The sequence below is a fragment of the Mus caroli genome, chromosome 6 (genome assembly GCF_900094665.2).
Source record: "Mus caroli chromosome 6, CAROLI_EIJ_v1.1, whole genome shotgun sequence".
In the NCBI taxonomy this organism is placed as follows: Eukaryota; Metazoa; Chordata; class Mammalia; order Rodentia; family Muridae; genus Mus; species Mus caroli.
Window position 1 is genome coordinate 48,506,802 of NC_034575.1, and position 16,999 is coordinate 48,523,800.

The 16,999-nt window shown below is 45.8% G+C and overlaps 1 protein-coding gene across 1 annotated transcript in view; it reads left to right on the forward strand.

Moving 5' to 3' along the window:
- The first annotated feature begins 8,352 nt into the window (after nucleotides 1–8,352).
- Nucleotides 8,353–16,999, forward strand: part of Chn2 (chimerin 2) — a 259,486-nt gene continuing 250,839 nt past the window's right edge. Inside the window, exon 1 of the mRNA XM_021164052.2 lies at nucleotides 8,353–8,880. Within this exon, the coding sequence (XP_021019711.1) occupies nucleotides 8,832–8,880 (49 nt within the window). The 5' untranslated portion in view covers nucleotides 8,353–8,831. The remainder of the gene's footprint in view (nucleotides 8,881–16,999) is intronic.

Genomic DNA, 16,999 nt, shown 5'->3' on the forward strand with positions numbered 1-16,999 from the left:
CCTACCAGCAGTCCTTACAGCAATAGTACTGAGCTGGGAGCTTTTGCTTAGCTTTTCAATAGTAATCTATGTGGTTCTCCTGTAGATCCTGCCTTGATTATTCCAGGGTGTGGTCTTATATTGGATGATTTTGATAAATCCTCAGAGTTGCAAACCATAAGCCGAAGACCCTAACAAGATGCAATTGCTTGATACCCTTGGGTCTTCTTAGAAATGCGGGGTGGGACCTGCCCGGACTTGCTGTATGGAAGTCATTTGAAACCCTTAACTCTTCAGAAGCTACATGACCCTCTCCTATGTATTGACCCTCTCTCTACCTAGAATTAAATTCAGCAGTGTGGGTGGGAAATAGGCACGTTTAAGTAAAAAATCTCGTTTACTCAATGCCTGAGTCCCACTCATACCAAGTGACTAAATCATACCCAAGAGTCCATGGTATGTTGCAGACTAGGAAGGAAAGCTTCAATGATGGGGATCAGGTACCCACATGGTGGGTGGCAGGTTTCCTGACTAGGGAGTGCCCCTGGGATCTTTGAAATGCCTTCATTTTTGTAACTAGCATCTTCACATCCCTGATTTCATGTCTGTCCCTGCCTGAGCCCCGTAGTGTAGAGCATACATCTTTAGCTCTCAGAGAGCCTTGTCTGCCCCTAAGGCTAGCATTTGAGTCAACACTAGGTTCAGATAAAAAAGAAAGAAATATTTAAAGTACATAAACCATCTTTTAAAGCCTTCGAGTCTCACCCCAGTGAAGGCTCAAACAGGAAAATATTTACTTAAGAGCAGAAACTTCAAACAAACTGGAAGGTAACTTTCCTCTGTGTGTTCTGCAGAGGCAGCCAAAGCGGGCTTCAGTTAGATAAATGTGACCTTGAGAAATTATTTATATTGTCTCCCTCTTAGATATTTTGACCAAAAAAAAAAGAAAAGGTATTATACTCCTGTGGTTGGAGTGCTTGTGCATTTTGATTAAGACATTATGATCCTTCTGGCCTTAGTTTTCCTACTGGAAAATGTAGACAGTAAGTCTTAATTTAGGACTGTCACAAGTGTGTGACAATGTGCTGACATTCTGAGCAGGCCCCTGGTGTACAGTGAATGTGTGGGGCTTTGTATTATCAGTGTCTAGGAACTAAGTTCTTCCTAGAGGAGGATGGGTGGTGGGAAAGCACCCCAGTTGTTTAGTGGGAGTCTGGAGAGAGAACTTGTGCCTTCAAGATTCTTCTCCTCACTCTTAGAGGTTCTTATTCACTGCCTTGCCCAGCAGTTCCTGTTCTCTGCCCAGGAGCTACTGTCACAAAGCACCTGCTGCACCAGCGCCATTGAGTACTGAGGTGCTTGGCAGTCATAGGCTCATTTACATAAAGATGAGGCAGATTACTGGCTCCCATTGACAAGAAGGAGACTGTGAATTGGAAAGGTTAAGTCCTTGTCCAAGGTTATCAGAGGGGATATAGCTCAATTAGGATCTGAACTCGGATTTATCTCCAAATCCCAGGCCTGGATTATAGGTTTTACTACCCCCACTACATGGGTGACATAGTTGAAATGGATGAAAATTACTTTTGCCACAAACCACAATCCTTCCACACTCTTCTGAGAGAGTAAGTGAAGGCCTGGCACACTTGCCTTAAGGCACAAACAAGGCCAGAGCTCCCCAGCAGGCTTCTGTGCATCAGAGAGAGCTCTTGTTTCCTTCAGTCACCACATACTCTGTAATCTAGGATTCAGAACCAAACCCACTTCAAAGACCAAGAAACCGAGCCTAAGGAACTTGCTCAAATGACAAACTAACACAGGTGTGTCAGGCTCCCAGGATACATAGTCAACCTCTCTAGAATCACTTGCTTAGTTAGGCTTTGTTTTCAAATGGTCCACGACTCGTCGAGAAGACTGAGATGGGCTCAGGTCCTGGCTGTTGGCTCTCCTCCAGTGTGGATTCACTTCCTTAGAAAACAATTGTTCCTCTGTTGAATCTATTGCTATCATGGGAAAAGAAGTGAAAATATTGATTCTGATTTTTCTGTGGGTGAGGGCCAAGAATGCTCGTAGGACAGTCATCACTTATTGATGAGATGCGTTCTGAGAACTGCGCCACTGTTGCTGAGGGAATGTCTCTGCTTGTGCTCCTGTGCTTGCTCCATCCAGGTGGGGAGGTCAGTCCCTACCAGTGTCTCTTCATTACATCAAGAGACCCAATGATCCCAAGGCTGCTGGCTCAATACCAGAGCACACCATTTAACATGAAGCTTTGTGTTTTAATGAGAGAATACTCCTTGAAACCATGTTAAAATTTATAATACAGCAAATCCAGAGAGCAGTAACATGTTCACTCTGGTCAATATCAGGAGTACTCCACATAACTGCAGGAATTGTATTTCTGTCTCACTAGTGAGATTTTTCCTAGTAACATGATTAGGAAAGGTAGCTGGTTGTGTCACTCTCTCATGACAGTTACAATGGCCATCATAATCATATGTGGGCTGGTCCCATTATTGTCCCTATGAGATCTCTACATGTATGTAGCCTGTAACCAATAGAAATATCACTGTGTGACGCATATCTGTGTTGGCATACTATTTATTTACTTGATCCCCTAGGCCGATAAGCCCAAACTGTGGCTGAGAAAATGCCCATTATCTAGAAAATAGCTTTTGACACTTGATTTTAGAGGTTGTGTCAAACAATAAAAAAAGCCAACTTTCCACCTGAAAAGGCATTTGTCACTGACATGGATAACACCTGTGATTTCCAACAGAGGACTTCACTCTGCAGTTTAAACAGGTCCCAGTTGATGTATGAGGGTTCCAGTGGGTACTGTGGGGTCCCAAGGCAAGGATATGGTTTTCCTTATATCTTTATTCCATGGGTCTGGTATACACTGATGCACACAGTGACTGCTTGATAAACTTTTCTGAATGGATTACATAATGCATGAATAGATTAGCAGTTAGCAGAGAAGAGATACCGTCCTAAGACACAAAAACCAAACTCAGTCTGTCTGCATTCGCAGCCTTGGAGCTTTCTTTATTTACCTTTACCTCATATTTTTCTGAGGACAATGAGGGCAGAAAGAGTTTAATAATCTTAAATGCTAGGAAACAAAGCTGCAATGTGCCATGTGCCAATGAAGTCTGTCCTTCGTTTGAGTGTAGCTAATGAATGCATGTGTGTGCTCGTGTGCATGCATGTGTGTGTGTGTGTGTGTGTGTGTGTGTGTGTGTGTGTGTGTGTGCTGGAGGCATTGCCTCCATGGCTCAGCACCACGTTCCAGGAACATCTGTGCCTGCAGTGTTCGGATCTCCACTAGGGGTCTCCAGCAGCTGGCGATTTGCAGTGGCAATCGGGTTTGCAGCCGGCCTCTCTTTGTCTGCACCCCAGGTGTGGACTCCCCTTTGTTTCCTGGTTGGGCAGCTACCTTGCCTGGAAGCCAGCTGGGTTCTCACTGTGCCTTCTAAGGCCACCGCAGGCTATCAGCATCTGCCTCTAGTTTACCCCGTGTTCTCAGAGACGAGCCAGTGCTTTCTAGCAGGGTTAGGCATCTTGTATAAGAAACAGGGCTTGAACTACAAAGAGAACCAGTTCTCCCAGCAATGATTTTGATGAGGAAGAATTGACAGCAAAGGGGCCACTTTTCAGGCCAGAGTAATTTGCCATAAAATATTTAAAGCTGCTTGACAAACAGCCCCACAATTCTCCCGTGGATGCAGACCACTGGATTAATCTTGCAAGTAAGGAATATTTCATTCTGTGTTTAGCACAAGGAAAGGAAAGGACCTTCTCGGAGAAACACCAGAAAGGAGTGCTGAGGGCAGCCCTGCGGGCCCAGTACATCCACTCTGTGGTATGTTCTGCCTGCCTTCAAGCTTCAAAGGAACGCTAAAATAAAATAACAGATTATAGTAATGTAAGAGTATCCTGAAAGCAATAAATAACAGGAGTTACAACAGTCCCGGTTGATGGAGAGACAGGGCCCAGGCTGTAAACATGTGACTCTTTTGCTTTTGCCATTTCAGTTGGTCTTCTTCAAAGCCAGAGCGTTCTCACATACCTGTCCACTGCCTTTGTGCCCCAGAGGTGTTGTTCATCAATCGTGATCACAGCCCCCAGGAGGAAAACCATTCAATTCTTTGCTCATGTATTCAGAAGATATCTCTTGATGGCCTACTGTGTGCATGACATGGTAAATTACACAAAGGCTTGACAAGTAACATTCCCCACCCTTTCCCCACCCCCTCCGAGAAACTTTTAATGATGAGGGAGAGAAAAAATGTTATCACACCCAGCCATACCATTAAGACACCACAGAACTGAAATCTGTTGGTAGGGAGTACAGCCGCGTGGGAGGATTCCATGGAAGAGCTGGCTGGGAAAGGAGAAGGTTCTCTGGGCAAAGTGCCTTCTGGTGAACTTTGACCACAGTTCCACTGGCCAACAGGAAGGACCTGGACAGAGACTACTGTTGATGGCTCCTAGGTACACAGGACACAAAGAGAAAAGGTCACAGCTGAGAAGGAGACAACAGGAAACACAGTTAGAAAGGGGAAGTGGAAGGTTGGGAAGGTAGGGCCCGATCAGCTGCCTGGGTTTGACATCCCCAGTTACCTAGGCTGCAGGGCAGCTTGCTTCATGAATTTCCAATTTGGTGATGAAATCGACACTAAAATTATAGTTAGGGGCTGGCAAGATGGCTTAGTAAGTTAGGACATTTGCCCTCAAGCCTGAGGACTTGGGTCTGAGTTCAATTCCTGAAGCCACATAAGAGATGGAGGAAATCTGACTCCTGTAAGTTGTCCTCATGTGGATACACACACATACACACAAACATATATATATATACATATAAACACATGTGTACATATATAAACACATGTGTGCACATATGAACTTACATATAAACATATAGACACATATGCATGCAAATACATGTAAACATGTGCATATACAAATACACGTGTGAATACACATCAAATAAATATAAAAATACAAAAAGAAAGTAGGTGAGTGCTAAGTCAAAGCAAAATGGCAATTTTAAAGTCTATGTCAGAGCCCATTATTGACAAACTCTCCTTTTTTCCAAAGATCCTTTATCATTTGGAGGCAGGTGGATGGAATATTTAAGAAAATTGTACCAGATTACCTTAGATTTTAACAAGTCTCAGCTGATACAGACTTGTGTAATGCCATTCAGAGTGAATTGAATGCACAATGAAGGTTTTATCATTTCACTTGGGGAACTATATGAGAAGTCCCACCACCCATGGTTGTTGGACCTACTGACACATTGTGTCAGGTCCTGCTTGTTACTTTAGGTCTGGAACATCTGGTAGGGAGACTCAAGGCCCTTGGCCTTTGAATTGGAGAAAGGGTTTCTTGGCCATGAGCGGCTATGTCTTCTCTGCTGATGAACTGTCAGCAGTCCCAGCGAGCGATGTCAGTTGTCAGTCCAGAGACTGGTGCTTTATATTTGCCCTTCCAAACAGCTTACCATCAACCTCCTATCACAAGCCGGGCCTCACGGAAGCACTCTCTTCTACTTTTGTATTGCACTGTTTTTACCTGGTGGTGGTGGTGCCTTCCCAGTGAGAAGCTGTCCATCCCTTCAACGATTTGGAGTAATGAAGACAGTCATCAGGCCATACTTTGCTTTTAAACATATTTAATTTATTATTTTACCTATATGTTCTGCCTGCATGTTTGTCTTAGTTAGGGTTTCATCGCTGTAAAGACACCATGACCAAGGCAACTCTTATAAAGGAAAACATTTAGTTGGGGCTGGATTACAGTTTCAGAGGTTTAATCCATTATTGTCATGGCAGGGAACATGGTGGCATGCAGGCAGACAAAGTGCTGGAGTAGCTGAGAGTTCTGCATCTTGATCTGCAGGCAGCAAGGAGGGGACTGGATTCTACATCAATGGAGTTTGAGCATAGGACACCTTAAGCCCACCTCTACAGTGATATACTTCCTCTAACAAGGCCACATCTCCTCCAATAAGACCATACCTCCTAATAGTGCTACTCCTTATGGCCAAGCATCCAAGCACATGAGTCTATATGGGTCATTCCTATTCTAACCTCCACATATGCATGCCACCTGGGTTCCTGGTACCCACAGAGTTCAGAAGAGGGTATTGGATCACCTAGAGCTGGAGTTAATGATGGTTGTAAGCCACCATGTGGGTGCTGGCACCTCAACCCAGGTCCTCTTCAAGAACAACAGGTGTTCTTAATGGCGAGCCACCTCTCCAGCCCACACACTTTTGCTTTTGTTGCTAAAGTTCTGTGAAGGCAAATATAATCTGCACAAATAGAACCAGACATTCTGTGCAATTTACCATAAATAATGAAGCCCATCACTTACTGCTCAATTTGGGACATTACAAAAAAAAAAAAAAAAGAAAAGAAAAGAAAAGAAAAGAAAAGAAAGTAAGTTTGGGCCACAAATGAAACATTTTCCCAGTAAATAAGTCACAATTGGCCATCTCTAGGAGAGAAGAAAAATATTGTTCAAACAATTGATTCTATCTTTTGGCTAAACGATTTACAACCTCTTCTGGAATACGGTCTTTAGGCGTGGCATAATATGGCTTCACAACCAGTATCTTTCTCATGCTTAAAAAGACTCCATATTATCAGTAGTAGAAATGGAGAAACAGAACTATAAGGTATTTGCTGATTTCCTAGTTTGAAGCGAGATGCTGGTCTTCTTCAATGCCCAGGTCGTAATGATCCTGTCCAGTGACATAGCCATGTCTGCCATCTAAAGCTCCAGAGGGCTTTGTAAATTACTAGTCAGACAACCAATGCCCTGTCATGTCTTGAACTCTGGGTGTCCAAGAAGTTTCACTCTCATAGAGTGCTCAAGATCATGCTGGGTGAGTATATGTCCCTATAAGGCTCCAGATGAGGTCACCTCAAGGTCGCACTGCCCTCCAAAAGTGCCTGGGATAGGGAGACTTGGCAGTACCTGAGTCTAGTTGACCTAGGCAGATCTGTCTTAAGAGCCCTGTAAATGGAGTCCAGGAAGAAAATGCTCAGTGTAGCTGAAGTGGCCCACAGGCTTTCACCCCATCCCACCCCTTTAAACTAATCAACAAACAAAAATGGGTGGGGCACTTGTTGGGCAGTCACACTGGGATGGCATCCCGGGTGGTGGTGGGGATATAAAATATACTTTAAATCAAGTAGAAAATGCGACATGAGTGCATATCATGATCCTTTAACATTTATTATTCACTGTACATGAGGTCCTCTTTCGATGTGGAGGCCCCCAGGACCTCGCTGCTGTTCCAGAGTCACTCCTGATCATTTTCAAATGGACTATGTCCTTTTTAGCCATGTTTTTCAAAATCGTGCCGCTCCCAATGAGAACACTTTCCGTTTTGCTCTATAATGAGAGTACTTTCATTCCTTTAATGTTTGCTTTTTCCCTTTGATCTAACAATTTCTGTTCAAATTTCACAGTTTTTCTGTAGCTTTAGGAATGAAAGAAGCGATTACCCTGCTGGGAGCGTGAAACGGATTTTAAAAAATATATATCTGCATGACATTTCCTTCCAGTAAAATTAATTTAGGTTTAAATACAGGAGGATGGCACACACCGGCTCCAGTCCCTTTCTCCCATACACCTAGGCAATTCCTTATCCTTAAAGGATTCAGTTGCACCTGCTGCAGAGTCTTAGTCTTTTGTGAAGATCCTACCAAGGGGCAGAGAACCACTTTCTTTGTGTAAGACCGATGCCACCTTTGGGATGTCTCTATTTCTTTTAACACCGGTCTCAGAAGCATAGTGGACTTTGGGGGCACTGTCCCTGCCAGTGTCTGGGGTACAAGTGTAGCTAGATCAGCTCTCTCTGCTTTAGGAGATGCTTCTTGTGGCAGGGCAGGGACCTTCGGTTCCTGACCAACAAAGGACAAATTAAAGGGTGATGGGAAGGGCGCTTCCCAGCCTTGGTGGCATCCTGGCCTGCTCCTGACCCGCACGTAATCCTTAGAGACCTTGTCTTCTCCTTCTGGAAGTACCCTCACCCCTCGCACCCCCTCCCCCTAGCTGTGTGGCTGCTCCAAACCTAGAGCTTGCTGCCAGTCCCACCACCTTCCTCCTACGACCCCTCCATCCCCTTCTAACTCGGGAAGCAGCACTGTACACTGCTGCCCGGCCCGCCTCGCGTCCCTGGCGGCGTGCCCAACACCTCGGGGCAGGCTCCGAGTCCTGATGGTCTCCACCCCTTGGTCCGCAGCCTCCCCCTGCAGCCAGGGTTGCAGGAGCTGTCAAGCCGGCCGAGCGGATTCAGCCCGGAGCGCCGGCGTTCCTCTCCTTCCTTTGTGTGCGCGCGCTAGCCGAGTTGGGGAGGAGGGAGAAGGGGGAGGTCGCTGTCTATCTGTCTCCCCCGCCTTTGCCCGGGCCGCTCGAAGTGCGGCGACGGGAGAGGCTGGATCCCTAGAGTCAGTGCGGGGAGCCGAAGGGCGCCCAGGTTCCAGTCGCGCGCAGGGAGCGGGCCCGCGGCGGGGACAGCGGGGACGCCGAGAGAGGTGGTCCCATCCTCCTGGCTGGCCGCCTTGGCCTCGCTGTGCCCCTGCCACCTCGACGCCCGCAGCGGAGTGCGCCCAGGCGCCGAGAGGGACGGCGAGCACGAATAAATAGCGGCGGCGGCAGCGCGTCATCTGGCGGAGCAGGAAGTGCAAGCAGAGTCCGGAGGCCGGTGCTTCCCGCGCGTCCCCAGGACTTTGCCATGGGCTGGGGGCCGCGCGGGCTGCGAGCAGCCGGCCGAGGGCAACGGCGACGCCGCCCGCACCAGGACTGAGAGAGCGGTGACGCGCGGCGCCGAGATGGCAGCATCCAGCAACTCTAGTCTGTCCGGCTCCTCCGTGTCCTCTGGTGAGTTTCAGCGCGCGGGCGCCCGTTTGGGATGGAGAGTCTACCTGTGGCCGTCCCTCCCGCTCTAGGAGAGCGTGGCGCGGGACACGAGCGTCCCTGGGACACTTGTTAAGGTGGTCAGCACCTCTTCGTCTGAGCGGTGACAGTGTAGAGGTAGGACTCGGTGGTGTCCTAGGCGTGTGGACCAGGAGTCTGGGGCTCCTGGCGAGCAGTAGCTGCCAGCAGCCTTGCACTTTCTGCACAGCTGGAACAGGGGCAGAAGGCGCAGGGAAGCTGAGGGCACAGCTGGGCTCGGGACCTGTCTGCCTTGGTGCCTGAAACCCTGGATACTCAGAGCCAAAGAAGGGTGCAAACCCCAGCTCCTTGCAGACTCGGATTTCTTTGTTTGTTTCAGAAATTAGCTCCTTGGAGACACTCGCTTGGGGTATGGGTTTGAGAGAGCAGCCAGGACGAAAATGTGTCTTGCTTGTCAGACTGAAGTGGGATAGTGGAATGGAGGTCGAGCCCAGCCTCTGACTCCTGGGATGTTTACTGTGTGTGTGTGTGTGTGTGTGAAGGGACAGACAGAGACAGAGAGACTGACTGTGAGACAGACACAGAGAGCATGTGTGTGCGCGCGGGAGGGGGGCGGTGGGGGCTGTAATTTTACTTTCAAGGCTTCCATTTTTTTTTTTTTCAGTGTTAAATGTGGCTGGGTGAAAGAAGGGCATTCAAGCTTTTCTATGGTTGATCAGCAGGTCTAATTGAACAGAAAAAAATGATAATGAATGTGAATGCACAAGAATCAATGGAGGCAGCCCCTCTGGTTTCTGAACATGACAGGTTTCTCATCAGAATGATGCATTAGCTACAGTTCTACTACCCCTTTGGTCACTGAAAACTTTAATAAGAAACCCTGAAGGGATGGCTGGTAAGACATTTGGCATGGTATACAGAACTCAAGGGTCCAAGACAACAGTCTTCAAGTCCTGGTGGGAATGCTCAGTGTGTTACTACTGTATGGTGTCCACTGTTGAGTTCTTTTTATTTATTCTCCAAAAAATAAATCCGGAGTGGAGAAGAGATGCAGCACTGGCAGCAAGGCAGGCATAAAAGGAACCATAGCTATGGATGTGTAGCTAATCAGATCGTAGACACAGGGTGACTGTGACCAGTCTAGGTGTTCTCTTCAAAGCTACATGCTATTTTTTTTTCCAGGTTTAGTCCCAGGGAAATGACATTTCCTTTAATGACTGCTGCCAACTAATAAAAACAGCATTGTTAGGTGTCCGGCAGTTTAAGCGGCTGGCAGTAGGGACTGGTGGGCAGAGCAGTCAGCTCTTATTAAGAACAGCAACAAGTTGACCGCCTGTGGTTTTAATTCTGAGAACTCAGCAAATGCTAAGGCTTATTTTTAGTACCCTCAAACCACTGCTGCTGCGTTTCAATTCATTTTGGTTGACTAACATTGCATTTAAGATGCAGAGATGTTGGCTTCCTATTAGCACATGTTTCTCCCTCTCCAAAGCCTGCCTGTTTGATGGACTGAGGGGGGGGGGTAAAGGTAGCAACGGGGCCAACTGAGGAAGGCGAGGAGACAGCATCATCTCAGGATCCACTGGAGGCGTGGATCACAGATGCTGTGGCATCGGAAATTCTGGATCTTGATACAGCTTAAGAAGCCCGATGACAAATCCTAACTCAGCCCTGGGAGGACACTGCTGCTCCAAGATGCCAGGATAAGCTGTAGAGGGTGGTAATTGTTTTGCAGATAGGGGAGGCATGCTTACAATGGCTTTCTCTCCCGTTTTATGGACCGCTGTTTTTAATCCTGTTGGAAACTGTGGGAAATTGCATGAAATCTGAGATGCCAAGAGTGGACGTGAATCTATTTACTATTTCATGTAAATCAACCTGACCCGTGGGCTTATATAGCTTACTTCCCCAATTCATCAGACACTTTGTCTTGCAAAATATGGAATCATAGTTCTTTTTTAAAAGCACACTTACCATTGTGTGGGTAATGAATAATTCAGAGGACACAAGCAATTCACACCTGTGAGAGGTGTTGAGCAGCAAAGAATAGAGCCTGCTTCTCAGAGCAGCTGGGTTCTCTCAGGCAAAGGCCAGAGTCTGAGAAAGTAGGGCACTCTGTGAACCCATTAGTCACCATGCGGAAGGGCCAACTGTGGGCCAGGCTTGGGCTTCAAGGCTTAGCAAGGAAGATAATTCTAGCTTTCTTTGTAGCTTTAAGCTTCTGAGATCATTGTATTTGAATTCTGGCTCCACTGCTGACCAGTGAGGCATCTTGAGGTGGGTGGGTTACTTAAATTTTTCCTGGCTTCAATTTCCCCATTAAATCAGTATGCTGAGTTTTGGGCACAGGGTCTAATTCGTAAGAGTGCTTGATGTAGAGGAGAGATGGCTCAGTGGTTAAGAGAGACTGCTGTTCTTCCCCGAGGACCTGAGTTCAGTCCCCAGTACCTTTGGTACATCGAAAGGAGTTACAACAACCTGGAACTCCAGCCCCATGGGATGGATGCGTGCCCTCTTCTGACCTCAATAGGTACACCTACACACACACACACACACACACACACACACATACACACACACATATACACACACACATACACACACACACACACACACCTTTTAAAAATGCTTGTTGCAAACAGATAGATAATCTTCTTTGAGGGAACTTCTTTGAAATGAAGTTGCTCAGTGGCTTCAACCTTAGGTGCTGAAATAAACTCAGCGCCCAGTGCACATAACATCTCTTTCTTCCTTCATATGCTATCTTAGGGTCTCTATTGCTGCAAGGAAACACTATGACCAAAAAGCAAGTTGGAGAGGAAGAAATTATTTAGCTTACACTTACAGATTGCTGCTTATCATCAAAAGAGTTAGAACAGAAACTCAAACAGGGCAGGAACCTGGAGGCAGGAGCAGATGTGATGCAAAGACCTCAGAGGGGTGCCACTTGCTGCCTAGCCCCCTATGGCTTGCTCAGCTGGCTTTCTTATAGAACCCAGGACTACCAGCCTAGGGATGGCATGACCCACAATGGGCCAGGCCTTCCCCTATTGATCACTAATTGAGAAAATGCCTTATAGCTGGATCTCATGGAGGCATTTCCTCAACCAAGGCTCCTTCCTCTCTGATGACCCTAGCTTGTGTCAAGTTGATATAATACCAGCCAATACATACGCTGAATTTAATTTTGAGTGTGAGCTCCATTAAAGAAGCATTTATTGAGCACATTCTGTGTTTCAGACATAGCTCTGAGTGCTTGCATTGAAAAGATAACTCAAGAGTCTCCCTGAGAAGTAGCAGGAGACATAGGCAGCATCTCATAGCCCGTGTCCTACAGTGATACAATACATTCTGTAGAGGGCTGTGCAGGTCAAGGACGTGATTGCTTCAGTCTGGAGTGGCCAGTGGAGTTGACACAAGTGTTGGGCATTGATGGATAGTTAGAAGCTTTGTAGAATGCAGGCAGAGAAAAGCATTTCAGGATGACTGAGAACTGAGATCCAGCCTGGAGATGGATAAGTCTGTAACTTTCTCTCCCTTGCTTTTCTTGGGGCATTGATCCTTTCTCCTGTTGAGTGGGACACTTCCCGGAGGCTGTGATGAAATGATCCTGGAATCAAGGATGAACTTGGTCATTGGGGCACTAGTAAAGGAACAGCCGGCTTCTGCAGGGTCCCATTATGCTCTAACTCAGTCTCAGGGAACAGTTTGCTGTTGTTCACATGGAGGGAAACTGGTAATTCACTCATCATAAGCTCAAGGTTTTCTGACTTGAATAATCTTCCCCACTATTGTTTAACTACATCACCCAAGTGTGTCCTTGTGCCTGTTACCAACTGTCACATAACAAAGTCATCAGCTTAACATTAACTTAAAAATACATTTGCTGAGAACTCTTCAGAACTGTCTTATGGAGGGTTCAAAGAAGGTTTGTTTCCTTTTATTATTTTAAATCCTCCACCAGCACACAGAAATCAGTATCTTTTAAGATTTTAACTATAGCTGCATACGTAGCAGAGGATGGCCTAGTTGGTCATCAATGGGAGGAGAGGCCCTTGGTCCTGTGAAGGTTCTATGCCCCAGTATAGGGGAATGCCAGGGCCAGGAAGCGGGAGTGGGTGGGTTGGGGAGCAAGGGAAGGGGAAAGAGGGTAGGGGATTTTTGGAGGGGAAACTAGGAGAGGGGATAACATTTGAAATTTAAATAAATAGAATATCTAATTTAAAAAAGATTTTAATATACCCAGGTGTACTTGATTATATCCAGAAATAAAGTGGCTGATTTGAAAAAGTTTTCTTAATAATCATGGTTCATATTTGCTTTTATAATTAAAATAAGAATTTTTTGCATACTAGTAATGTGATTGCCAAATGGATAATATCACAATCAAGGAAAAAAAAAACACTGCTAATACAATGTAGTAAACAAATGAGATATTTTCTAGTAAATGAACAAGTTAGAATATTAAATATTAAAGAGACCCCTGTATAAGAATTTAACATTTTGAAAACATAAGCATATAAGATTATTAAAACGAAGTTGGCCATTTTTACAACAGGAAAAAGGTGAAGATCAGCCTGGTGTACAGTAGCTTAACCTTAATTGAAATACTGTTCTTGGGGGCTGGTGAGATGACTCAGTGGGTAAGAGCCCCCGACTTCTCTTCTGAAGGCCCGGAGTTCAAATCCCAGCAACCACATGGTGGCTCACAACCATCCGTAACGAGATCTGACTCCCTCTTCTGGAGTGTCTGAAGACAGCTACAACGTACTTACATATAATAAATAAATAAATCTTAAAAAATGAAATACTATTCTTGAATGTATTGAGGTATTTATTGTTGTGGATTCTTCAGGGCACATTGTGTTCTGCTTTCACACTGGTGTTGACCCTAGAAGCAGGAATGTTTCTCATTTGTTTTTGGGAGGGCGTGCCCAGTGACATACACAGAAAGCCTTACATTCCTAGATGCAGAGGGAATACCTGGACTTTGGGAATTCTGGGAACCACTAACAAGTGTGTGGTTAGGAGCTGCATGGATCTAGCTTCTACCAGGGAACCATGACAGGGACAAACCTGCATACGGAGAAACCTTTTGGGGCTTTGGACCCAACCTTTTCTTCTGGAATATTCAGTTACATGAAGAAGACATTGCTTTGCTTTCAAATGATAGCTACTGGTTGTAGAGAGGCTATCTTGTGTATTGTATGGATGCATCACCTATCAATTAAAAAGCTTATGGCCTATAGGAGAGGATAGAATAGAAGGTGGGACATCATCTAGGTAGAAAGAGTTCTGGGAGAGAGTGAGGCAGGAAAGATTCACCCAGGAAGATGTGAGGAGGTGGATACATTAAGGTACCTGAGCACAGGTGCCTGAGCCATGTGGCAGAATGTAGATTAAATAAGTGGGTTATTTTAAGTTATGATCTGGTCAGGGGGAAAAAAAAGCCTAGTTATATGGCCAAGGTATTTGTAAATATATTTTTGAGCCTGAGTCTTATTTCTGGGAGTATGGAGCTGGGAGAACCAGACTTAACTTCTGCAGTTGGAAACTAAGCATCCCAATCATTGATGTTAGCAGGAAGGGCTGGTTGTCTGTTTTATTTTAAATCACATGCACAAAGAAATTGGAGTTAAAAAATTGCTGTTAAAACGTTGCAAAATTAAGATTAATGCCGAGGGAGAAAGCACTCTCTCCTATGAAGTCTGTCTGCTTTCCTGGCGGCCTCTTCACATCTGAATGAACTTAAATACCACCGCTGCCCATGTGTACTTACTCAGATGAGCCCAATAGGACAATCTTCTTAAACAAATATATTTGCTATGGATTTAATCTTAAGACCAAAGGGCACAGGTTGGTGGACTGGCTGGCCACCAGCCCTGACTATGCTAGGAGACTGTTGGACTTTTTGGGAGACAGGGCCTCTGAGTTGAGGACTGTCTCTTTCCCCTCTACCCACCAGGAGATGAACAGTTCTCCTTAGCCACCTGTTCCCTGCCATGAGGCTCTGCTCCACAGCAGACCCAAAACCTGGCCACGGGTTGAAGCCTCGGAAATAAATCATGCCGCTCTTAAGGATCTCAAGAGTATTTTGTCATGGCAGCAGAAAACAGCCAGGAGGACACAGCTTCCTAGTATATAACAGGGGCCACAGTGACTTATGTGTTTTGCCCAGGTACCCCTCCCCCCACCTAGCCCCCTGAATCATGTAGGTGACTCTGCCCTTCATTGGACTTTTGAGGGATGGAAACATCAGGTATTTTCAAAGGCCAGCCTGCATATGGACAAGGTGTACTCTTAACTGCTACCTGGGGCCTGGGCTCGGTGTAAGCCTCTATTGAGGACCATCTGCTGCTCAGCAGGGTCTCTTATTGTTTCTACACAGTGGTAACAACAACCGGACATTTGGTTGGAAGAGATGCACAGTGTTGTACTGGCATGCTTGGGGAAAGAATTTCCTGCCAAGAGATCAGCATTCCTGCCAAGATATGTACAAAGAAAGAAGAAGCAGTTCTAGCATCAGGTTGGCAAATGATTGATAAGAGTCACCCATCACTTTGAGGAGTTTGCATTTCCTAGCTTCTAATATGGCTCCCATATGCATTCTGATTCTTTCCTTCCTTCTCTGCCTGTCTTCCTTCCTTCCTTCCTTCCTTCCTTCCTTCCTTCCTTCCTTCCTTCCTTCCTTCCTTCCTTCCTTCCTCCCACAAATCCCACATTTGGTTTACCTTGCCTTCAACATTATCTAAGTTCCCTGGCATCTTCCATGGTCTTTCTGTCTTTCTGTCTTTCTGTCTTTCACATGGATTTGCATCAGTGTGCACACCTATGCCTCAGTGCATGATGGGTGGAGCAGAACACAGTTGTGTGCTTCCTTCCTTCTTCAACTAGGCCATGGCAAGAGAGAGCCAGCCTCTGTTAAGACTGTACTAGACTTACAGGCAGTCAACAATGCTGGGGACTTCTGGTACTGTCCCCAAGGGATGGAAGGGGTGGGAAGATCAGGGTGAGGTGGGGTCTGAGGTTGATGGCCTAGGATGTGACCATTGACATATCAGAGTACTTCTTGCTAGGGACTCAGTGAGAGTTGCCACCAGCTCCTTATACAAATAACCAGCTTTCTTCCTCACATGTAGTCACACTGCATAGTGGGCGCTGTCCTATGGATTTAGTCACCTGGTATGATTTAGACACACACAACATTGGCTCGTTTCAACAGGTAGGCCTGTCAGTCACCCAGCCTCACCCGTTTTGCAATGTAGTATCAGTGACATAAATTATTAATTTAAAACAACCAGTGTGTAATCCTCCTTTGTCCACGAACAAACATGAGCTAGGCTGAGCAGGGTTGGAGTACAGCAGAGCTTGGCATTTGTTTAGCAGATTCTGACCTTTGGTACCCGTGAAGGTCAAGGTCCAGGTCCAGAGAACTCAGGACTATCTGTCCAGTGCCACTCATCGAGGTCACAATGGGGCTGACTGTTCTCCAGAGTCCTAATTTCCATACACACACACCAGCTCTCTATTTTTCCTGGCTCAAGCCAAAGAGTAGTAGAGAATTTATTGAAGACTTTTCTTTTTTTTCTGTCTGTCATGGATAATGTTCTGCTCAATTATGTGGGACTTCAAAAAGGAAGGCGTGCAGTCAGTCCTTTGTGTTTTACATGGGCTTTGCATATCCTGGAGACACCAAGACTTGAGTGAGTCCAACCTGCTACAGCTCTGTACAGAGCTGCTTTAACTAGAGTGGCCGTTAGCCAAGGGTGGCTACTTCTTTTTACATTTGAAAGAATTCAGTTCCTCATCTCCTCTAGAACATCCGAATGCTCAGAAGCACACTCCTCCAACGGCCACTAAGTAGGACCACACATTGTGGGGAGAAATCCTTTTGGATGACATAGTTCTAAGACAGAGGACCAAGGAAGAAAGGGAACCAGCCAAGGACAGAGAACTCCATCTTATGCCATCATGGCATTATGGTTATGGTTTAGGTTTTCTAGTTAATTTTGCCAACTGACTTTTTTTTTTTTAAGATTTATTTATTTATTTATTATATGTAAGTACACTGTAGCTGTCTTCAGACACTCCAGAAGAGGGCGCC